Source organism: Echiichthys vipera (assembly GCF_963691815.1).
Source record: "Echiichthys vipera genome assembly, chromosome: 19".
NCBI lineage: Eukaryota > Metazoa > Chordata > Actinopteri > Perciformes > Trachinidae > Echiichthys > Echiichthys vipera.
The window spans coordinates 24,740,990-24,765,902 of NC_139844.1; the positions used below are offsets into that span (position 1 = coordinate 24,740,990).

Below are 24,913 nucleotides of genomic sequence, written 5' to 3' on the forward strand. Positions count from 1 at the left end.
GGCAACATTTGTTTGATCACACTGAAGCCGACACTCTGCTCCGATAGAACAACACACTGTGGCTTATGGCAACACCCGTACCCGGGGTATTTGTATACATTTTTGTACAGTTGGAAGAAGTGGGGAAGCTGTCAAATCCTGCTCCAGGGAGTAATATATGAAATGCATCCATATGTTTGGTCATCTTTTTGTCTTTAAAGAGTGAAACAGTTATGCTCCTCTACGTGAACCTAGAGCCTCTTTTTTGTCTTGCAATACTCCAGAGCGCCCGTATCATCGTGTCCACTCAGCGCGGAGCTGACTCTTAGACCGCAGCTTTAAGTGAACGTTCTGTACGCCCACATCGAACTGACTGTATAAAGATTTTGAAAGTTGAGGTGGTTCAGGATCATCTGGTAAGGATGAACCCTGGGCGCCTCCCTAGGGAGGTGTTCCAGGCACGTCCAGCTGGGAGGAGGCCTCGGGGAAGACCCAGGACCAGGTGGAGAGATTAGATCTCCACACTGGCCTGGGAACGCCTCGGGATCCCCCAGTTAGAGCTGGTTAATGTGGCCCGGGAAAGGGAAGTTTGGGTTCCCCTGTTGGAGCTGCTGCTCCCGAGACCTGATCCAGGATAAGAGGCTGAAGAGGAGATGTATAAAGATTTTTTGTTGGATTCACCAGTTTGGCTTGGTTTGATCGTTTTGTTTTAAAGTGAAAGTAAAAAGACCGTTTGACTTGAACTATAACCTGTAAATATGTGTGTGTCTAACCAGTGTATCCAAAAAACATGCAGTGAAATAAAGAGAAGGAAAACAGCGTCTTTTCGTTCGTTCATTATTCAGAAGTTTCAACCACAGACTGTACCCAAACTATACACGCTTGAGAACAGAATTAATGTTGCAGCCTACATGTGATTCTTTTTTTGTCGCACACATGAAACAAACTTTAAAACACACAAATCAGGCTCTCCTGCAAAATGCTGGTAATTTGGGAGAACTAGAAATTTGACATTGTGGTTGTGGTTTCATGTTGGGACCCAACACAGTCCCAGGATGGATTTAACGTCCAGAGACGAGCTTCTAAACTTCTATTTTGCTGGGGTTTGATGATTCTTCTGAAACGTTTCACTGAGCTCTCTTGATGACGGTGAAGATGGCCAGAGTCAAAACTACGAACCCTGCTGTTCCACCGATCAGAGCTCCCAGAATGCCTCTGTCTACCTTCAGTTCCTCGCATCTCTTACCTGCGTAGTAGGTGGTCTGGCTCGATGCACACCTGACAATCAGCAAACACATTTGTTTAATGAAAAATTTATTCCATGAAGCATTAGTAATTGCTAGGAACTACAGTGTCGACATGAACAATTTTGCTAAACTTTGGATTATTTTTGGCCAGGCACTGAATAAACTGCGTAGAGTAGAAAAGTCTGGACAGTGACAATAAAGATAGAGAGATCTGGCTAACAAGAGTAATTTAAGCAGTGTACAGAGATCTGTCTGATACCAAACACCAGGATTGCATTTAGATGAATGTGTGAATATAAGGAAAGATAGTAAACCCTAGACTTAGGGCGCACTCCCACTGTTCCTCCGTCCCATGCCCAAACAGGTTTCACGGCTAAAGTCTGGTTCCTATGACCAGTGTGAGTGCAACAGCTCCGCGCCTAGGAGCGGCACGGTTGCCGTCCACGGCCCGTTTGGGAGAGGTGGGCTTTTGTAAAGCACGTTTGCACGTGTACGAGCACGAGCGTGCGCACGTGTACGAGCACGAGGCCTACGGCGGTTCTGAGGTCATTTCCTGTGCGGACCATGCGCGGACATTTCAAACAATGTCGGTGAAAGGTTCACGTTGGTGTGATGCGGAGGTGGAGTGTTTACTGCAGATTTGGTCGATGAAAAGATTCAAAAACAGTCGACAAGACGCACAAAAACTCTGAGGTCTACGGAAAGATCTGGAAACAAAGCCACGCATCGCCATGACGTCATCAATGCGTGTGACGTGTTACGGCGTGATGACGTATAGGCAGCAAAAAGCATTCACCGAGGCCCAGGTAGTGTGAGTACAAACGGGCCTGGAGGGGGGGACAAGGACCCTAAAGCACGGGGCATGGGACGGAGGCACAGTGGGAGTGCGCCCTTAGACTTCTCTTCATTGATCCCTTTGGGATGACTAACCCTCCTCTGTCGTACTGTAATAACAGAGAGACGTTTGAAGAAAAGATTGTTTTGTGTTGGGACTAAAATAGGTTGGTTCACATTCATTTTAAAGGATTAGTTTGATATTTAGGGAAATGCACTTGTTTGCGTTCTTTTTGACGATTGGTGACAGAACCTGGTATTTGCCTCAAACTCTTATTGACCTTGAAATTCACATCTTTTGGAAAGGAGGACTGGACAAAATATCTCTAATACTAAAAAAATAACTCAATTCCCACAATTAACATGCAAATCCACATGTGCTGCATATCCACCTGCAGACACAGATTCTCACCTGCATGAGAGTTCCCCTTCCCTCTCCACGCACACGCCTCCATTAAAACAAGGGTTGGGACTACAGGGGTTGGCAGCACGCGCTTCCCTGTGTTTGGGAACCTCCGCTCTCGTTTCCACCTTGCTGATGGGTTTCTCGTCGGTGATGTCGTCGCTCGGTGCGGCCGGTTTCACGGGCACCTCAGTCTTGATCAGGTGGGTCAAATCTAACGAAACAGCAAGTTCATGAACATCTTAAATGAAGTGTTTGCTCACTCAAGATGGCAAGATTTGAATTTGTAAGAGATGTGGGACAAGAATTAAAGTAGCCGGGGGAATCTGAGCAGCGGGAAGAAATTGTGCATATGTTTTTGAGGAATGTAGAAACTTAGCTGAGCTCGGTAGAAGAGCGCATATTTCTGATTCTCACCATTGAAGTCGGCAGTAATGATGAGGTCATTGTTCTTGAGAAAGCTCCTCCTGAGCAGCTGTTTGTGAGAAATGAATGTGTTCCAGCCAATGTCCAGACTGCGGAAGCACTCGCAGCTGTCGTCCCACGTTGCTCCTGAGGTAGCTGTTGGTTTGCCCCAGACGACATCATCGCCTGAAGGGGAAACAGTCAATAAAAACAAACACACAGACAGGATGTCAGGCTGGGAGATGAAAACATTACAGTCACCAGGATTTGATCAAGAGCTTTCAGAGGTGAACCACACTAAAGGTTAACCTGACTCCGCCAGATGGATGAGTCTCCTAGTCTCAGAAGATCCATCTGAACTCTGGTTTAAAGATCTTTGTGAAGGGGTGAAAATCCTGGTTTCTGATTGGATAAACCATCTGTCTGTCACCAACATACGGGCCAAACCAACCAATCAGATGACTGAAGCGTGTGATGTGCTAACAGCGTGGAGGCAAAGCTCAGAAAGAAAACAACATGTGGGTAAAGGAGATTTTCCCTTTGTGTTTAACGTGAATTTACGGATCAAAGCCCCAATTTCAGGAGCCCGGTCCATATTCAACAGAAGGATCCAGAGAAAAAAACCCAAACTGACATCCCCCAAATAAAAATAATCCAGAAAAATAAAGGTCAAACTCCTCTAATCCTTGTTTTTGTGAAGGGGGCGTTCTTTGTCCCAGCAGCTGAGTGAGCGGAGACGGGCAACAACCAGAGTCACTATAGGCCGAGCATTCACTCCATGGACTGAGAGAAAGGAGAGGAACGCCATTCAAACGCACGCCCACATGGCTACGCTTCTCCTTGATGCTAACATCACTTTCATCTGCACTTAGCTGGAACGGCTAACGCTAACGGCTAACGCTAACTGTCAGTCAAACTCCTCTAATCCTTGTTTTGATGCTGTGATTTTCTGGAGGGGACGGGTTCAAACAGGCTCAAACAGACTCCGGTCTCCTGGAGCTACTGGGCCGGGTCTGACTAACCTGGCAACCCCACTGCTGGACTCCTTTTTTGTACGATCTTGAGACACTAGATGGCGATGTCCTGCTCATTCAACCTTTAATACTTTTGAATGCTTACTGAATGTACATACACTCCTAAATTAGATATTGTGGATTTGGGTTTCCAGCGCCTTTAACACGCATAATAATACCTAACTTAACTTGGACAATTAGCATACTATGAGTGTAGCCATGTAGCATTGAATCCACTCTGAAGGCCGTCATAATGCACTGTAGGTGGGTTTTATAGAAAGTGTTACCAAAGTCTTGTTTTCCTTCATGCCAGTTACTCGGGCCCACCTGTTGGGAAGCTCCTCGTGGAAGACATTCTCAGTTTTACATCAGGGTCCTGGTCCATGGCAACGATGGTCACCTGCCGGTTTTTTGCCGGCCACTCCATCACGGCATCATTTTCCCCACTGCAGAGGTGGAAGTCGATCTCAACATAGTCTGTGTAGGCACTCACTCTTCCGTTCGGGTAAACACTGATACCGAACGAGTAGCCCTCCGCGTTGGTGAAGCACTTGCTTCTAACAGGACTGCCAGGAGAAGTGGTGACGAGAACACCGGTGAAGTTATGGATTTGCCAGACAGCATTGGGACAAATGGTCTCAGTGAGAGTGATGTCATCGATTAAAATGGCGCCTGAGGAAGTGGATGATCCTCTGATGCCTTGGAAGAAATAGCGGAACTTCTCTGTCACCTTGAGAGTCACATGGGCAATTTTCCAGGCAGCATCCCCGTCACCTGAAAGACACAAAAGCAGGTGCAGTGGCAGTTCTAGACCATTTCAAATGTGTGTGTGTGTGTGTGTTTGGAGGGCCGGGGGGTGGGGGGACATGCCACTTTAGGAGTACCAAATATTTTAACCCTTAGGGGGCACTCACACTGGCCATCCGTACCGTGCCCCAGCACGTTTTACAGGTAAAGTCTAGTTCCTTTGACCAGTGCTAGTGCAACCGTACCGCGTCTCAAATTCTTATAAATCTCTAATAAACATTGGTGTCTTTTTTGTTAGGCACACAATGTTGAAAGCTTAGAGTGTATAGGGGCTTACAACATTGTGATGGAAGTATATGATGGCCATTCTCATGCTCTATCATGTGTCATAAGTTGTCGCACAAATTTGGGAGGTCCTTACATTTGTTACGGAGACACCGTAGAAAAATCTCTGCTGTGATTTGGTTTCAGAATCTTCTGACATTTGGAGATTTCAGCAAGATGCCGATTGGATGGCGAGCAAATCCCCTTATTGGCGATACACCAAAGAAACCCATCCTCTGAATCCTCCAGGTCTCTAGTTGGTGGCTGTAAAGTTTCATGAGGCCGTGATGATCCAAGAGATCACAGCAGATACTTTTATACAGCATCTCAAGTCACAAAAGCTGCTCTCACTACAAATATTCAAATACACCATAGCATAAAGTGGGCATGTCTGTGAAGGGAAGACTCGTGGGTACCAACAAAACCCATTTTCATTCAGATATCTTGAGGTGAGAGGTCAAGGGACCCCTTTGGAAACGCCAGGTTTCCCCATTAAGCCGAACTTTGGAGCGTTACTGAGCCTCCATGGTCGCTACTAATGGATTTGGTAGTCTAGTTTCATGACGCCAATATCTTTGATTAAAATATCATATTACAGCCTACCCATTTCTAAAGCATGTCTTTCATATAAGTCTCAGAATATGTAATAAACTCCACTTCTACATGGACAGAAAGCATAACACCTTGGCATATGAGTGATCAAATAAACTACCTGTGATGGTGTGGATCTTCCTGACACTGCGCACAGTCCCTGTCCCATCATCAGTCCTGACCCATACCACCAGCTTGTCCCCGGCGGCTCCGGTCATCTTGTAGAAGAACTGCAGGCACTGCTCGTCTCTCTTGGGGTAGAGGATACGTGACTCCAGCAGGGCGCTGCTTCCAACTGCACCGGAGGATGTGTCGAACTTCATGAAGTATCCAGAATCTAGAAGGAGAAAGGATCATATAATGATGTCTGGGATCAGAGCATGAGGTTATTCATGCCCTGTTGTTATTGATGTAAATGTTTCTGGGGACTGTATGAAAAGGATTAGGGTAAGGAGTGGGTGGAAAACTCCCCCTCCCCAGGGTTATTATCTGACTGCACCGGCGCCCACAACGGGCCCAACGTATCCCCTCCACCAGGACAGGGGGGTGTCTGAGGCTAAACAAAAACCAGTAGGCTGGATTAATGAGAGTGAGTGTGACACTGTAGCAACCATGAGTGAGCTGTAGAGACACAACAAGTGTTGGATACAGTGGTTGGACTCTCTGTAGCTACGGTTTATAGAGATTTTCTGAGATTTTCACAGGAACGTGCTTGATTGTGAAGAGTTTTAGCTCAATGGGCCAGTCATGAACATCACACAGCTGCACAGGGCGGTGTGCCGGCCGGTTCCCTTGAGCTTACCGGGAAATCTCACGGTTGTCCCAAGGGCCACTCCGTCCCTGGTTTGGACCCTCCTCTCCAATTTCTAAAGTCTACCGTGATGACAAGCTTAAAGGAAGTGTACTTCATATTCAGAATATGAATATAGCAGCAAACATATGCTAAATGCAGCGCTCTATTAGTGAGGCTTTTTACATCAGCCAGCAGGTTGACTGATGTAAAAAGTGTCACAGACCATCTAATCTAACCATCCACACCACATTTACACACCCATGTGCAGCACAGGGAGCAAATCAGGGTTCAGTGTCTTGCCCAAGGACACTTCGACATGTGGACCAGGGGAGCGAACCGCCGAGCTCTCGAATGAAGGACGACCCACTCTACCACTGAGCCACAACCGCTCTTGCTTGCAAATCAGTATCAAACAGCAAACATGGAGCCTCCATATGGAACAGGGGTGTGTGATAAATAGAAAACGTTGTGTGTGTTGTAGCTCAGGACCTCTGCAGCGCCCCGTCAAGGTGTGGTCTGTGTCCGCGGGACTGCTCAGAGTCTGGACCCAGTCCGCGTTGTCGTCCTCGTTCTGGATCATTCCACAGATGTTGATCAGCTCAAAGGAACACTGGTCCAGGAGAGTGTGTGTGTTGGCTGGAACAGGACAACGACAGTCAGCATACAAACTTAAAGCCCCACACAGAGGAAATATGACCCATCTGTGGCAGCGGAGTGAACTCAAAATAGAAGAAACTTCAATCTTGAAAGTTGTGAAATGTAGATGATAATTGTTTTAGTGCGGTTTTAAAGTGAAATCTCGGCATGAAATCATTTCAGGGTCATTTTCTGCAAATACACTTATCAAATCCAGCCGTCGAGACAATTCTCTTACTTGTAACAACTATTAACGGGGAAATTGCTAACAGTCGGACGTGGCTAACAATGGTTAGGTCGGGGCAGTACGGTGAAGGCATTCAAAGGTCTTTTTTAACCACTAATCCTGCTGAAAATAACAGCAAACCTCTGCAGCAGCATGAGAAGAGTCCCTACACACAAAACAAAGCAGCAATGGGCTCCTTCCTTTGGGATTGACTTTGGTAATCCACTGTAATGGACTTTACTATGAGAGGAGCTGGTACAGGGGCCAGTAGGTAAGTCTTTAAAACACTCTTTTAATAAACTCTGGGTTCACTAACTACGCTGTTGCTGCTTTGTTGTGTGTGTAGGGACTCTTCTCATGCTGCTGCAGAGGTTTGCTGTTATTTTCAGCAGCATTAGTGGTTAATAAAGACCTTTGAATGCGTTCACCGTGCTGCCCCGAGCTAATCACTGTTAGCCACATTCGGCTGTTAGCGACTCTCCTGGATTTCTCCGTTAATAGTTGTTACAAGTAAAAAACTGTCTCGTATATTTGCCGAAAAAGGGCGATGATTTACCTACACACGTGGACCCGACCCTGGATAAGCGGTTGAAGATGAGATGATACCTGGATCTCACCTTTTGACCATTGCCAGGATGTGAACCAGTTACCATCTCTATCGGTGTAAGTGAAAGGAGACACTCACCACAGTCGTACATGCGGTTGAGCCTGGTGATGTCCACAGCGCTGAAGTCCAGCCGCTGGCCTATGACCTCATTAAAATAGGGTATGGTGGTGGTGATTGTGGGGATGGTCTCGTTCTTGTTGAAGGACAGCGGCCTGTAGTGCATGATGGACTCGTAATCATACGGGGTGTTCAGATCGGTGATGAAGTCATCCTCATACTTATTGAAATTGTGCCCCATCCCTGTAAAGACAACGTAACGTTGTAATGGGACAGTAAATCAACTCTTCAAACAGTGTTCCCACATTTATATATGTAGAGGCTTTAAAACCTGTCCCTCTGTATGTGTTTATACAACCAGGCTGCTAACATATGATTAACAGTTCCAGAAGAGCTACTGTAGGACCTTTTGGTGAAATGTGAGGGGACGATGGAGCGTGAGTTTGGCCGGAGAATCAGAGCAGCGGGGGCGGTGTTGCAGTCGCTCTACCGCACCGTTGTGACGAAAAGAGAGCTGAGGAAGGCAAAGCTCTGGATCTACCGCTCAGTCCTGGTTTCTACCCTCACCTGTGGTCATGAAAGCTGGGTCAGGACCCAAAGAACGAGGTCCAGGTCCAAGCGTCTGAAATGTGTTTCCTCAGGAGGGGGGCTGGAGTCTCCCTTAGAGAGAGGGGGAGAAGTTCAGCATCCGTGAGGAACTCGGAGTAGAGCCGCTGCTCCTTTGTGTTGAAAGGAGCCAGTTGAGGTGGTTCAGGATCATCTGGTAAGGATGAACCCTGGGCGCCTCCCTAGGGAGGTGTTCCAGGCACGTCCAGCTGGGAGGAGGCCTTGGGGAAGACCCAGGACCAGGTGGAGAGATTAGATCTCCACACTGGCCTGGGAACGCCTCAGGATCCCCCAGTTAGAGCTGGTTAATGTGGCCCGGGAAAGGGAAGTTTGGGGTCCCCTGCTGGAGCTGCTGCCCCTGAGACCTGACCCCAGATAAGTTCAGATGAGAGATAATTTTAATAAATTCATATGAGGTGGGTTCAATGAATATCTGCATCCTGAAATTGTTTTCAGTTTGAGTCTGGTTGTTGGTTGGTCGTATTTTTCCTAGGAGGGTTTTGATCGTGGAATTTGAAGAATCTTTTTGCTTAAACTCCTTTAAGTTTCAAAGTTAGGCTTGAAAATTTACTCCCAAAGCACAATTTCATCAAGAAAAACACTGTGGAGTGGAGACACATGTTGCAGACAGAGCAGAGGTAAGCTAATGCTATTAGCTAATGTTACTGTGTTAACCTGCATCAGTGGCTACACACCAACACACGGCAGGATAACGGAAACGTCTCCATCTTTCCACAGTGTAGTCAGACACTTGGAAGAGTAATCTGAGCCTGTCAGTGGCAGGAACAAGCACTTAAGTGGGCATCTGTCGGTGCGCAGGTGCCGCGTTCGATTACACTGCAGCCTGGTTCGTGGTGGCCAGTGCTCACGCTCTGTCCGGCCGTTCAGTCTGACGTAACACCCTTTCAAAATAAGATTTCTGGGTCCAAACGCTCCATTGAAACAAAACAAACACAACGGCCGAACATGTGAACAATTACGATCACCTCTTTGGTCAGTTAGACTCTTTTTCATCCATAAGAAAGAGTTTAAAGGACATTTAGGTTGTTTTTTAGAAACTCAGATCAGTTCAAACATCGGGGAACATGCTGCATTGGAGAAATACGAGGCTTGGACCCAAAAATCCTATTTTGAAAGGGTGTTACATCACGTCTTAACAGCCTGATCCATAAAAAAACTGTTTCCATGAGTCACTTACACAGAAATACATGGGACAATAGAGTCCTGGTTGGAAAATATAGAAATTTGTTAATTCAGCCCTGAATAAACCAAACACAAGAAATAGCTGCGACCCACCTTCTTCAATCTGGTCCCACCAAATCTTGACGTAGTCGTCTCTATCCGAGCGAGACTGTTCGTGATAAAAGCCCAGAGCGTGGAGGAGCTCATGCTCAACGATGGCCTTAGTGTCACACCCGGCCCCAATGGACACATTCTGCCCTTTTCTATCATCTCCAACATACGACCAGCAACTGAGGTGATGAAATGGAAAAATTCAAATGATAACACAATCAATCTAAGGTGCCGTTACTGAGCACTACATAGCATTTCGTCACATCGACATTTCCTCATCGTAATGCTTTGAATGACTTGACTGCACGCTCTCAGGGGGGTCTGTGGACGCTGTGGCTGCAGGTTTTCATCCCAACCAAGCAAGAACACACCTGACTTGAGTCATGCAATCACCTGAATTGCCTTCACACAGTTGATTTGTTGGATCAGGTGTGTTCTTGATTGGTTGGGATGCAAACCTGCAGCCACAGCGACCCTTTACTGGGTCACTTTGACACCCCTGCGTCCACACAGTTGCAGATGTGGCGAGGAACTCTGCGGCTCACCCCGACAGCTTGGTGAAGGAGATGTAGCTGCTCTCTCCTTCGTAGGGCTTGAAATCCACACAAGACCTCAAACGGTACTCCTCCAAAGCCTGAAGGATCACACCTTTGGCATTCAGTTCTGGAAGAATGGAAATTAATTTCTAAATCAGTACACGTACGTCGGCGTGTTCGTCAGATTATTTGCAGGTGGAAGTGTTTCCCTTTGGCGCAGTGTACCTAAAGAATCCGTCAGGATGTAGGGGATGGGGAACTTCCACCTTCTTGTTTGATCGAGGATCGCATTCCTGCTGGGCTGAGACACAACGAAGGCGTTCAGAGCAAGTTCTTGACCAACGTCATCTCCACTCAGACTCTCTGTATACTCACATCACCAGCAATGTCTCCCTCAAACAAGTGTGTCAAGCCTAAAAATGGGAACAACGCATATTTAGTGCATATGAATCTCTGGCAACAAAGCATAAGATCACATGTAACCAGAGGAGACAGGGTTAAGAGAGTTTACCTCTGTTGATCTCAAGTATGTCGTCCCTCAGTTCACCAGCATCTACATTACCACCTAGAAGATACATTTATGTATTTATTTACATTGAAACAGTCACAAACAAGCATGTTTTATGTGCATATGATCAGTAAAGTTAATAAGAACCAACCGGTACGTGTCGGAACAGCTCGCACCTGGCACATAAAGAGAGATATGTCACTACATTTTCAATTTCTGATCCCCAGAGTGACTCAATTTCAAATACTTACATACTCATAATATAAATTCCCTACCTTCAAAACCGCAAAGAGTCCAATCAGTGCAGCAATTTTCTTCAGTCTGTCTCTGGAGTCCATGTCGGTGTCCAGACGCAAACGTGATTCTCTGATGCCAGTGTAAACATGCCCATAAAGACGGCCGCTGGAGAGGAACTTTGATCAGGACCGGGGTGTTTAATTAGTAACAGGCATTTCACGCGTGTCCTCGTTGCCTCTTATATGGCCGACGTGTAGTCAGGTGTTCTGGCAAGCACAGGTAACGAGCTCGACCCCGCGCTGAGGCAACAGATCAACAACAGCTTGATATGAACTATGAGCTTAAGTCTTATAAAACAGGCACTTGTGTCGTTCATGGGTTTGACCTCTGACCTCTCAATGACAGTTTTACCGAGTCATGTAGGTCAGTCCTTCACGAAGCAACCTTCGATGCAGAACGAGAGTTTCCTATTTCTGTCAGAAGAAAGTGTTTGTACCTAATCTTTCCTTTCACCACATGAAATCACACAGTAACACGCGTTAAATAGATAACATGTCATCCAAGACACAAAGAAAGAATAAGAAAGAGTAAAAAGGTGAGGGACATGGGTCTAAAATGTCCTGGGATGTGTTCATGAATGTAATATTGTACTTGCGTTCAGTATGAATTACTTCTTATGAATATTTTGGGTTGTTGGCAGCTCTGACGCCGTCCTGACGGGAGTTTTTGAAATTCATTGGCGACTGGGATCAGCCAGAGTCCTCTGTGCTCTCTGTTCGACTCTCGTCATGACTCCATCCCAGCTGTTTCTGCTCCTTCCCTTTGATTTTACCGGACATTTTGAATCATTTCTGCCATTTCTTTTGCAATTGTTTAACCCCCAGGTGACCATAACATGCACATAACTGTGTATTTGTAACACAGCACGCTTTCTACACGACCCTCAGAGACCAGATCCAAAGTATTCAATTCTCTGATAAGATGCAAGCGCTGCATTACTTTTAAAAATACACTCAGCGTTAAAAGTAAACCTAAAATTGCAATCAAAATCAAAATTGCAATATTTAAACTCCTGCACTACTCCAACCTGCTGAGTGGTAATGCCTTCATGTGTGCGTTAAAGTGCTGGATAGAGAGTAAAGATGAAATCAAAGAATGCTGACACTTCGATCCGTCGTGCCATAACACCATTAATACCTGATAAGCAGCTTTATGACATATTCAGATCCGATAATAATTGTTCTGTTTCGCTGTCTATCAAATGACGACTCAGCTGATTTAGTTGATATCATGGGAGCACATTTCATTCACCTCCATAAAGCTCAGGGTCCGAGAGAGAAGAGACCAATAAAAAAGGTTGAACTGAGGCGGCAGAGGTCAAGATATCCAAACTTTCAATCCCCAGTGAAGGTCGAGCCAGGGGCCCCCCGTGTAAAGAGGCTAAGTCATCGCCACAGGGGCCCTGCTTCGACTCCAAACTGCCGCCCTTTGCTGCACGTTCTTCCACAAAAAAAAAAGGTAAAGGTCATTTACAGTCGAAAGGTCGGCTTCTGAAGTTGTTGTTAGGAGCACGTAACTTAAAGGCGACCCATCGTTCTCAGGTTGATGCTTGTGTTTTGTGTTTCTACAGAGCACGTCTACATGCTTACAGTTCAAAAAAGACTTCTTATATCTCATCTTCAGCCTCTTATCCGGGGTCAGGTCTCGGGCGCAGCAGCTCCAGCAGGGGACCCCAAACTTCCCTTTCCCGGGCCACATTAACCAGCTCTAACTGGGGGATCCTGAGGCGTTCCCAGGCCAGTGTGGAGATCTAATCTCTCCACCTGGTCCTGGGTCTTCCCCGAGGCCTCCTCCCAGCTTGATCTCTGTAAATCATGAATAAGTCATAGAGTGTGGTCTTGACTTACTCTTTATTTTAAGTGTCTTCAGATAACTTTTGTCATGATTTGGCATTATGAACACAATTGAACTGAATTGAAAGACTATTGTACTTCATGTTGTTTCAAAGGTTAAAATAATGGAAGTATGTGATGACGTGTTCATGTTGAAACAGTTTGATGACTCTTAATTATCATTTTACCAAAATAACAAATGTTAAAGCATTTATTCCTCTAACTTCTTGATCAAGAAACAAACCAGTGACATGTTCTTCAACAGCTTCATTTAATAGTTTGAATCAAGACAACGGGTCATTGAGAAGCAACGTTGATGTTCACATAGACGACATGTGTCATGTGTAAACTTCAGCTTCACATTTGAAGTTGTTTTGTTTATATTTATAATTCTGATATTGTGTCACAGCAGTCTTCGTCCTTCCTTCGTCTTCACAGGTCGTTCTTCTCATCCCAGCCGCACACGTTGCATCTGATCATTTTAGAAAAACAAAGTGACAAGTGTGGTTTAACATTCATTCATTCATTCATGTCGGGGTCACTGGGGGCTGGAGCCGATCACAGATGACATCGGGCGTGAGGCGGGGTCCACCCTGGACAGGACGCCAGTCTATCACAGGACACATAGAGACGAACAGAGACAGACAACCATTCACACCTACGGGTGATTTAGAGTCATCAATGAACCGAACACCTGCACGTCTTTGGACTGTGGGAGGAAACCGGAGAACCCGGAGAAAACCCACGCAGACACGGGGACAACATGCAAACTCCACACAGAAGGGCCCCAGCAGGGACTCGAACCAGGAACCCCCTCGCTGTGAGGCAACAGTGCTAAGCAACAGTGCTAACCACCTACCATGTCACCCTGTGGTGTAACATGTGAAATAAAGAAAGTCTGACGTCTTACCTCCAGTTAGTCCTGATTACCCCCTGTGTGGCCCTTACTCCTGTGGTTTGATGGGAACTTCCGTTTGGATCAGTGGCGTTATATCTGGGGACAAAGAGACAATCACTCGTCATGCCTGCATCTTGGAACACGACACAAACAATAGTGAACAAGAAGACCACAAACCCTCGAAGTCGATGAAGATGATGAGGTCATCGTTCTTGAGGTAATTGCGCCGCCTGAGGTCAAAGTGCTTGACAAAGTTTCTCCAGCCCCACGATGTACCTCTGAAGAAACCAGTGGAAGGGTCCAAAGTCCCCACCTTGGAGGGGTTGTCCCAGATTAACTTTCCATCTTGTGCTATAAGGACACAGAGACAGACCTTCCATGTGAGGAACGATGCACTTCAACGATGCTGTATGTTGGTCAAGTTAAGGATGAGGACAGGGATGTCGGTCGGACGGGTTAAGGTTCTGTGATCCCCTGACTTTGCCTCTAAAAGCATCATGTGCTTGACATTTGTGGTCAAGTGTCTCTCAACTACCAAAGAAATGTGGACTGGTATCGTCTGACTACTTTGCAAATGTGTTTTCGTTTGAAACCTCAGTTCATTTTCGATTTCCAAGGGACGTCATCAATGGTCCAGACCACAATGCTCCAACCAAGCATGCAACAAAACAACTGAGCGATGAGTGACAGCTGGTCGGTGCTTGGTTCGTTTTGACGGAGGAAATCAACGGCACTACGAGTTAATATTTTGGTATGGGGGAAAAAACACTCATGGTTGTTTGTACGTCGTTTGGTGACGCTTTGCCCCAGCACTGACAGGCAGCAGAGGGGGTCTTACACCCGCCTGAACCACTTCCATGGGATGTCAGTTATTAACCTGACTCCTCCAGATGGACTGGTTTTCATGGTCTCAGCAGATCCATCTGAACTCTGGTGTAAAGATCTTTTGGGAAGGGGTGAAAATCCTGGTTTCTGATTGGATAAACCACCTGTCTGTCACCAACATACGGGCCAAACTAACCAATCAGATGACTGAAGCGTGTGACGTGCTAACAGCGTGGAGGCAAAGCTCAGAAAGGAAACAACATGTGGGTAAAGGAGATTTTCCCTTTGTGTTTAACGGGAATTTACGGATCAAAGGCCCAATTTCAGGAGCCTGGTCCATATTCAACAGAAGGATCCAGAGAACAAAGAGTTAGTGAGCGGCTCGCTCCATAGCTGCTCATCTCATCCGTGGAAGCCTCCATGTTGTTCACACTCAACAGTCTCTTCTGTTTCACTTCAATCCACCAAAGAAACCAACGCTGATCGGTTCGGTCTCTTGGCAAACTTTCTGTACTGCACTGTGATTTCTTGTTAACCTATGATGCTAGCCTACAGCTAACGACTCTAAAGTATGTCGGCTATTTGGGGCGAATTATCACAGACTCGGCAACTAAGCGCTAAACAATATTTAGGTGATTTGACTTCCTGTCTGAACACACTAAGACCTCCGCATTATCTGTTAATAAGATCAGGTCTATGGTCTATGATGTTGTTCAGTAGTTTGTTAAACAGCCTCACATTTCTACCATTTTTATTTATAGGGGTTACTAAGTATTGTTTCGCATTTCAATTGAACATGGTTGCGACATAACTATGCTATGTTTTATTGTACTGTCGTCCTCTGGGGATAAAGGATGGAGCACTTACTCTTCAAATCAGTTGTGAGGCTGCGAGCGGTGGACATCCTCAGCTTTATGTCCGGGTCTTGGTCCATCACGACCAGGGTGAACTGCCTGTTTACCGCTGGCCACTGCATCACCACATCATTGTCCCCGCTTACCAGGTGGAAGTACAGCCCTGCATAGTTCCCGGTGTAGTCAGAGTAACTTGACACTGGTATGATACGGGCACCGTAACCGTAGCCTTCAGGGCTGTAGAAGCGAGGGCTGTCGATAACTGTGTTGTTGTCGGCTGTTTCCATTATCTTGGAGAAGTTCTGGATCCTCCACACGGCATTTGGGCAGCGGGTCTCCGTCAGGCTGATGTCGTCGATGTAGATGCCACCAGCAGATGTAGAGGGGTCACCGCGTACGCCTTGGAAAGCATACCGGAATTTCACCCCTACCTCCATTGGGACATGGGCAATCTTCCATGTGTGGTCAGAATCCGCTGCGTCACAGAGAAAAGACAAGATGACAATTCTTACCTCGTATGGTAGCATTAGCTGTATGTTCAGTAGTGGGACTGTGAAGTTGTGAAGTGTTGCCTTCAATTACATTAGCCTTCAAAATGTTAACTGTCAAGGATCATTGTTACGTTTTGTGAAATAATCCAAACCACTCTCATATCTGTTCATTAACTAAAGAAAATGGTGGTTGTAGTTAGTTATTATGATCAACCAATTGAAGCCTGCTCAGCTAGCTAGCTTGCTAACCACACCAGTTTATAAGCTGCAAGTCGGGTTTTACGGAAGCTTAAGCTAGAACATTGCAGTGGCTACAGTACCCATAAAAATGGCCGCCACTCTAACCACATAACTACTTTTACCGTTACTCTCATATCTGTTCATTAAGTAAAAATCCAGAGCTAGCTTTTCTCTGACAGGAAGTAAAAGAACCATCTAGCGTGACTCTGCCCAAAGGTAAAAACAAAAATAGTCCTGCACATAGAAACAAAACGAGTAGGAAGGATTTGATGTGGTCATTTGACTAAAGTACTAAAGAAAATGGTAGTTGTTGTGAAGGCTGCCTAGCTAGCTAGCTAGCTAACCACACCCGTTTACAAGCTGCAAGTCGGGTTTTACAGAAGTTTAAGCTAGTACATTGCAATGGCTACAGTACCCATAAAAATGGCCGCCACTCTGACCATATAACTACTTCTACCGCTACTTTGATTCGATTTGGAATTTTCTTTCTTTATATTTTATTTCTACGGCCGCCCAACAAGCAACTCTAAACTTTACTGAGACGTATCTTAATTTTTTAATCCCGACACAACAGAAAATGGAAAAACAACAACTTGTTTCCTGGGGAGTTTATGTGTCGGAACAATTTCTTTGCCTGGAAACATTCAAACTTAGCTGGTTCCTCCCGCACATCTCTACTGCTCATGTTCATTCACACGCTTAGCTTTAGCTTCATACAGACATGACTGAGTGGTACCAATCCTCTCATCCTGCTCTGATCTTATTTAACTGTTTACTTAAAATAACTTGATTTGAATGTCGTTAGTGAACTGATCAGCAAACCAAATGTTCCCATGAATATTTGCCTTGATGCAAAGCTGCGTCTTCCCTTCATAAATACCATGAAAGGTGTGTATTTTCTTCATCCTACGGACGGTGCCTGTGCCATCGTCCATCTTGACCCAGATCACCAGCCTGTCCTTGGAGCTTCCGGTCATCTTGTAGAAGAACTGCAGACACTGAAGCTTCCTCTTTGGGTAGAGGGTTCGGGATTCCAGCAGTGCAGACTCCAGAGGCTTCCCAGTCATGGTGTTGAAGTGCATGGAGTACCCAGCATCTGGAGAGTGAACACAAGAGAAGCTCTTACAGCGAACAACAACAACATTTCCTTCCATGCGGTCGGTCTGAACTGAGACAAATCAGTCAACTCTGACCTCTACATTTCCCCAGGAGAGTGTGATCCTCTGCCCCCACACTGCTCTTGGTATGGACCCAGTCAGCATCATCGGAGGAGGCCTGAATCATCCCGCAGATGCTCGCGTACTCAAAGACACACTGGTCCAGCAGGGTGAGAGGACCAGCTGGGGAGGGAAGGGGATGGGGGGTGGAGGGATTTGAGACGTCATCAGGCTTTTGTACAAACTGAACCCTAAGTGAAATTCCGGCGTAACGTCATCCCAGGGTCTTTTTTGGAAAATACACTCATCAAATAAGCCATTGAGTCGGTTGTTTTTCGTGTAACAACTATTTACGGAGAAATCCAGGAGAGTCTCTAACAGACGCTAACAGCACAATGTGGCTAACAGTGATTAGCTCGGGGCAGCACAGTGAAGGCATTCAAAGGTCTTTTTTAACCACTAATGCTGCTGAAAATAACAGCAAACCTCTGCAGCAGCATGAGAAGAGTCCCTACACATACAACAAAGCAGCAACAGCGTAGTTAGTGAAGCCAGAGTTTATTAAAAGAGTGTTTTAAAGACTTACCTACTGGCCCCTGTACCAGCTCCTCTCATAGTAAAGTCCATTACAGTGGATTACCAAAGTCAATCCCAAAGGAAGGAGCCCATTGCTGCTTTGTTGTGTGTGAAGGGACTCTTCTCATGCTGCTGCAGAGGTTTGCTGTTATTTTCAGCAGCATTAGTGGTTAAAAAAGACCTTTGAATGCCTCCACCGTACTGCCCCGAGCTAACCACATTCGGCTGTTAGCTACTCTCCAGGATTTCTCGGTTAATAGTTGTTACACAAAAACAATTGTCTTGGATTATCTGATGAGTGTATTTGCCAAAAAAGACCCTGGGATGATTTACACACATACGTACAGCAGTTGTACATCCGGTTGAGCCTGAGAGTGTCCATCTCGCTGAAGTCGAGGTACTGGCCGATGATGTTGTAGAACTCAGGGATTTTGGTCGTGATGGTGGGGACGGAGTCGTTCTTGTTGAAGGAAAAGGGTCTGTAATGCATGACGGACTCGTAGTCGTACGCTGTATTCTGATCAGTGACGTAGTCGTCGTTGTATTTGTTGAAGTTGTGTTCGAGCCCTGCAGGAAGCGACATGTTGTTTTAGTTATTCCTGCGAACAAAATGTCACAATAAGAGTTACAGAAAGTGTTAGAAACTAATAAATACCTCAGGACAGACCTGGTTGGTGTATTTGGTGTTGTTTGTGGTTATGTTAAACAGCAACATGAGGCTATTTTGGTTAAACTCTTGAGTGTCTTTGGGATCAAACAACATTATCATGCGGTCTCAGACTTTGACTCACGTCTGCCACAGCGGACAAATATGAACTGCTGGGCCTCGGGAAATCAGACACACCTGGTAAAACCTGATCCAGCCAGATGTCAACGTAGTCGTCTCTGTCCGTGCGAGACTGCTCGTGGTAAAACCCCAGAGCGTGGAGTAGCTCGTGTTCAATCACCGCCTTGTGGTCACAGCCCGACCCCAGAGACAGAATCTGGCCGCTCTGCTGGTCACCGACGCTAGAGAAACACCTACGGCAGCAGAAGAACGCCATTAAAGATCAATCGAAAGTCCAATTTGTGATCAGGTGGGGGATACACATGTTGGAATTCTTACTGTAGGTGGCGTTCTCCTTTAAATCTATGCCCGTGATTGAATTTGATTTCAATGGACAGAAGGTTTTAAGTTCATTTGAGTTTCTCACTCTCTAAACTGGTACCTAGCAGGCGTGACGGGCCGATAAAGCTTCATCGAGCATTTATAGCCCACTACATGCCGCTCTATGTTCAACAAACTGGGGCGCACTCCCACTGTCCATCCGTACCATGCACGTTTCGCGGCTAAAGCCTAGTTCCTTTGACCAGTGTGAGTGCCACCGTACCGCGCCAAGGAGCGGCACGCTTGCCGTCCACGGCCCGTTTGGGAGAGGTGGGCTTTAGTAAAGCACGTTTTCACATGTACGAGCACGAGCGTGCGCACGTGTACGAGCACGAGGCCTACGGCGGTTCTGAGGTCATTTCCTGTGCGCCTGTTGGGACGTAGAAAAAAGAAGGAGGGACCATGCGCGGACATTTCAAACAATGGCGGTGAAAGGTTCACGTTGGTGTGATGCGGAGGTGGAGTGTTTACTGCAGATTTGGTCGATGAAAAGATTCAAAAACAGTCGACAAGACGCACAAAAACTCAGAGGTCTACGGAAAGATTTGGAAACAAAGCCACGCATCGCCATGACGTCATCAATGCGTGTGACGTGTTTCGGCGTGATGACGTATAGGCAGCAAGAAGCATTCTCCGAGGCCCAGGTAGTGTGAGTACAAACGGGCCTGGAGGGGGGGACAAGGACCCTAAAGCACGGGGCACGGGTTGGAAGGGCAGTTGGAGTGCGCCTTTAATTATCGTTCCCTTTTTAAAAAGCGCCATCTGGTGGGAAAGTAAAGAAGATGCTTCATGAAGCCTCATTCGCCCGTCACCCAGCGGCTCTTTACAGTAGACTAAACGCAGCCGTACCCTCCTCTCTTCACAAACTTGATGAACGTCTTCTCTCCTTCGTAAGGCTTGAAGTCAACGCAGGACTTCAGCCGATACATCTCAAAAGCCTGGTGGACGCAGCCTTTGGCGTTCAGATCTGTGGAGCGGGGAGAGGAAGCGCTGTTCAACATGTGAGTTACACAACAGTGATTGTTAAAGTGAGCTGACTCTGGGCCAGAGAGCACACGACACTTTACAGTCTGCAGGGTTCTGAGCATTAAAGACAAACTCACCCAAATCATCCCCCAGGATGTACGGGATCGGGAATTTCCACCTGTATCTTTTGTCAATCATGGCGTTCTTCCCTTCCTGTCACAGAGAAGGATTTAAAAGATGACCTTAAACCAAATTGGGGCTCATAAAAACACGCACAATAAAGCTCGTTATCTGAAACAGATAAGGAACTATAATAAAACCGTTAAAGCACAATTATCAATGATTAAGCAAAAGTGTTTTTCTCAAATTATATATAAAATATCAAAGCAATCAAAGCACAACTTACTGGGATTAGGATGTCCCCTTCAAACAGGTTGGCATCAGAGCCTGCAAATATATATTTATTATGGACTTGGTAAATGGACTTGTACTTATAAAGCGCCTTTCTAGTCTTCTGACTACTCAAGACGCTTTCACAGTGTTTGTCACATTCACCCGTTCACACAGACGTTCACACTGATGGCAGTGGACATCTACAGACCATCTAATCTAACCATTCACACCACATTCACACACCCATGCAGCAGCACAGGGAGCAAATTCAGGGTTCAGTGTCTTGCCCAAGGACACTTCGACATGTGGATCGGGGGAAGGTGGGGATCGAACCGCCAATCTCTCGAATGGAGGACGACCCACTCTGTCACTGAGTCACAGTTTATATAAATAGATATATTTAAATCAGCAACAAACAGTGTTAGTCAACATTTAAGACATAATAACAGTAAACACAGGATAATAATAATAACTGTTTATTCATATTTACATGTGCTAGCTGATATTTTGTACAGTTTGTCCGTTACGTTGCACATTTTCACCTCCTGTCTTTCTATTTATTTGCACTATTCAGTTTTCTGTGTTTCTCTTTTTATTGATATATAAATATATATATTGTACTACTGCACCTGGTGTAGCAGGAAATTTATTTTTTAATTTTTAAAAGTGTACGTGGGCAACGTTAGCACATTAGCATGGCTACTAACACGTTAGCGTGGCTATTAACACGTTAGCTCGGCTCGTTAGCACGTTAGCATGGCTACTAGCACGTTAACTACCGTTAGTTAACATTAGCTCGGCTCGTTAGCAGGGCTACTAGCACGTTAACTACCGTTAGTTAACGTTAGCTCGGCTCGTTAGCACGTTAGCATGGCTACTAGCACGTTAACTACCGTTAGTTAACGATAGCTCGGATCGGAGAGACAACACGTGAGACAAACGTATTTTGGATTCCTCTCTATGTCTGGAACATATCGCAGAATTGTCAATAAGCACCTTAAAATCCACTTAATATATTTGAATATAATGTTTTAAATGTGCGATATTGTTCTCTTATTGTAGTCTTGATTGTTTTGTACCGCTGCTACCATGACCTCATTTCCCCTCGGGGATAAACAAAGTTATCCATCTATCTGACTATCCGTCTATCTATCTCTAAAGCTGAGTTTGGCTCTGAACAGCAGCGGCGCGGCGCTCACCCAGGTTCAGGATGGGGTTCTCATGCTCCCCGTTCTCGTGCACCTCTGAAACACAAACACAATCACACTTGTTTTACAGACTTTCAACAACAATCTTAAGTCTTTTAACAGACATTTTTCATACCGTGCACCTCGGGGGAGACAGGGATCTGAGTAAGAGAGAAGCAGCGTGAGTGGTCCACAGGTGACAGAGATACCCCATCATCATCATGAACCAATCATCCGTGCATAAATACTCACAGTGTATGAAGAGGCCACGGCCGCCACAGCGAACAGTAGGAGCCCTCGCTGCATCGTCAGCCTGTGTCACAGTGAAGCTGCAGCTCTGCTCTGTGAAGCCTGTGTGGTTATAAAGACGGACTTTGACTCAGCACTGTTACTTATTGCTGAGCTGTTTTATGAAGTGTTTTTGCACGTGTGGAAAAGGCAGCGGCGTCTCGGTAACAGCTGATTTGTGACATACGCATAACTCCAAACGCTTGAAGGTTGACTTTCGCCCAACTCTACCCATGTTGGCTTTTCATCTCATCTCATCCTCAGCCTCTTATCCGGGGTCGGGTCTCGGGGGCAGCAGCTTTAGCAGGGGACCCCAAACTTCCCTTTCCCGGGCCACATTAAGCAGCTCTAACTGGGGGATCCTGAGGCGTTCCCAGGCCAGTGTGGAGATCTAATCTCTCCACCTGGTCCTGGGTCCACACGGACTCGGCTCAAGAAATCTCTGCGTCCACACGAAACCGTTGAAACTATGGAGTAACACAGCTGTGGAAAACATGTGTCCATGATTAAAAGACTCCTCCGTGATCCTAACCGTTCGTATTCGTAAATAAAAAAATCGTACACAAGATTCTGCTTTCACACACGAGTCTGAGAAACTGTTGGGGTTAGGATTGTTTTTTACGTGAGTGTGAATCTAAAAGCTGTGAGTGCAAACTCCAATTTCCACGACTACGAATACGAACACGATTTTTGTTTGTGGGTACGAGTAGAAAAAGGGTTGAGATGACGTCACAGAGGTCACAGGGGAAAACAATCGAACCCCGAACGATGCACTGAAGCCGAGTGCACCCACCACTGACACCGTCGCTGTATATACACTTTCCACAGTACAAAGATGGGTCTAGTTTGTGTACGCACAGTCAGTTTCATGCATATGGCACCTGCCTAGTAAAAGCTAACGGGGTGTTATCACGACAGATACAAAAACAGTCCTGCGTGAAAAGCTAACCCCCTTTAATCTGTTTGTTCTTACTCTTCCTCACTGACACTGATACTAAAGTGAAGGTAAAGTCAGACAAGACTTAATATTCAGTGATAACAGAAAAGTCACGTTTGTCTCAGTGGTGTAGCAGGAAACTTAGTTTTTAATTTTTAAAAGTGTACGCGGGCAACGTTAGCACATTAGCATGGCTACTAACACGTTAGCGTGGCTACTAGCACGTTGACTACCGTTTGTCAACGTTAGCTCGGCTCGTTAGCACGTTAGCATGGCTACTAGCACGTTAACTACCGTTAGTTAACGATAGCTCGGCTCGTTAGCACGTTAGCATGGCTTCTAGCACGTTAACTACCGTTAGTTAACGTTAGCTCGGCTCGTTAGCACGTTAGCATGGCTACTAGCACGTTAACTACCGTTAGTCAACGTTAGCTCGGCTCGTTAGCACGTTAGCATGGCTACTATTACGTTAACTACCGTTAGTTAACGTTAGCTCGGCTCGTTAGCACGTTAGCATGGCTACTAGCACGTTAACTACCATTAGTTAACGTTAGCTCGGCTCGTTAGCACGTTAGCATGGCTACTAGCACGTTAACTACCGTAAGTTAACGTTAGCTCGGCTCGTTAGCACGTTAACATGACTACTAGCACGTTAACTACCGTTAGTTAACGTTAGCTCGGCTTGTTAGCACATTAGCATGGCACGTTAACTATCGTGTTGCCGGTTGCTGTTTATAATGGGGCTGTGTAACGTATATGGCAGTGGGGACGAGGTGGCCGAGTGGTTAAGGCGATGGACTGCTAATCCATTGTGCTCTGCACGCGTGGGTTCGAATCCCATCCTCGTCGATAGCTTTTCATTTTTCACCAATCAAACAGTGTTTTTTAACAGTGTAAAGTGATGTAAACTGTCGATAATTTATTAGTTTGGTTGTAAACAAAATTGCAATCTTAATCTTATTACATCTATCACTGTGATGTTTCTCTTCACAGTTTTCAACAATACTGTAGGAGCTACTTTCTGTTCACGGTTGGCATTTTATCATTTGGTCTAGTCTTTAGTGTACTGTTATTTTTGGACACATGGTGGCGGTCATTGGGAGCACAGGGGCGTATGAATAGGGGCACAGGTGACAGGAAGAGGCGACACAGGTAGGAGCCAAACAGTTCTCACCAGACCGGCAACAGAGAAGCCAAGGAGCGTTCAAAGAGTCGATGTGACGACACCCCAAAAGGAAAAGAGTTACAGGATCTGTTCCGTTCATCTCTACATCAACCAACTCAACGGGCCACATACTGTACAACCTGTGAACCGCGTCTGTGCAGGAGACCACTGCAAACACCTGTGAGTTAATGGCAACTGGACATTGGGACTGGACTTATGGCGCCCTACCACTGTCCTTCCGTCCTGTGCCCCGTGCCTTAGGGTCCCTGTCCCCCCTCCAGGCCCGTCTGTACCCACACTACCTGGGCCTCGGAGAATGCTTCTTGCTGCCTATACGTCATCACGCCGTAACACGTCACACGCATTGATGACGTCATGGCGATGCGTGGCTTTGTTTCCAGATCTTTCCGTAGACCTCGGAGTTTTTGTGCGTCTTGTCGACTGTTTTTGAATCTTTTCATCGACCAAATCTGCAGTAAACACTCCACCTCCGCATCACACCAACGTGAACCTTTCACCGCCATTGTTTTAAATGTCCGCGCATGGTCCCTCCTTCTTTTTTCCATGTCCCAACAGGCGCACAGGAAATGACCTCAGAACCGCCGTAGGCCTCGTGCTCGTACACGTGCGCACGCTCGTGCTCGTACATGTGCAAACACGCTTTACAAAAGCCCACCTCTCCCAAACGGGCCGTGGACGACCAGCGTGCCGCTCCTAGACGCGGTACGGCTGCACTCACACTGGTCAAAGGAACCAGACTTTAGCCGTGAACCGTGCTGGGGCACGGGACGGAGGCACAGTGTGAGTGCGCCCTCATGAGAAATTGACATTACAAACACCAACAGCCCCCACCAA

The 24,913-nt window shown here is 46.2% G+C and overlaps 2 protein-coding genes across 2 annotated transcripts; both read right to left on the reverse strand.

Moving 5' to 3' along the window:
• Positions 1–1,106: 1,106 nt before the first annotated feature.
• On the reverse strand, positions 1,107–11,143 carry mep1a.2 (meprin A, alpha (PABA peptide hydrolase), tandem duplicate 2; the record flags this gene model as incomplete). The annotated part of the gene is made up of 14 exons (XM_083933950.1): positions 1,107–1,257; positions 2,473–2,677; positions 2,881–3,054; positions 4,209–4,655; positions 5,665–5,880; positions 6,826–6,972; positions 7,884–8,105; positions 9,765–9,940; positions 10,307–10,424; positions 10,523–10,598; positions 10,673–10,710; positions 10,809–10,862; positions 10,957–10,981; positions 11,081–11,143. 14 exons carry the CDS (start codon positions 11,141–11,143, stop codon positions 1,107–1,109), a joined length of 2,112 nt encoding a protein of 703 aa, XP_083790076.1.
• Positions 11,144–13,277: 2,134 nt separating this feature from the next.
• mep1a.1 (meprin A, alpha (PABA peptide hydrolase), tandem duplicate 1) lies at positions 13,278–23,586 on the reverse strand. Its single transcript, XM_083933518.1, has 14 exons — positions 21,921–23,586; positions 21,805–21,829; positions 21,681–21,725; positions 20,495–20,535; positions 20,226–20,301; positions 19,972–20,089; positions 18,820–18,995; positions 18,321–18,542; positions 17,436–17,582; positions 17,123–17,338; positions 15,525–15,986; positions 14,010–14,183; positions 13,845–13,928; positions 13,278–13,406 (listed from the first exon to the last, which is right to left on the reverse strand). Exons 1-13 carry the CDS (start codon positions 21,972–21,974, stop codon positions 13,879–13,881), a joined length of 1,806 nt encoding a protein of 601 aa, XP_083789644.1. The 5' UTR covers positions 21,975–23,586; the 3' UTR covers positions 13,278–13,406; positions 13,845–13,878.
• Positions 23,587–24,913: the final 1,327 nt, after the last annotated feature.

Coding starts and splice junctions, on each gene's coding strand:
- mep1a.1 (XM_083933518.1), bottom strand. CDS start 21,974: ATGCAGCGAGGGCTCCTACTGTTCGCTGTGGCGGCCGTGGCCTCTTCA. Junction 20,090..20,225: donor CATCCTGGGGGATGATTTGG/GTGAGTTTGTCT, acceptor CCCGCTCCACAG/ATCTGAACGCCAAAGGCTGC. Junction 18,996..19,971: donor AAGTTTGTGAAGAGAGGAGG/GTACGGCTGCGT, acceptor CTGCTGCCGTAG/GTGTTTCTCTAGCGTCGGTG.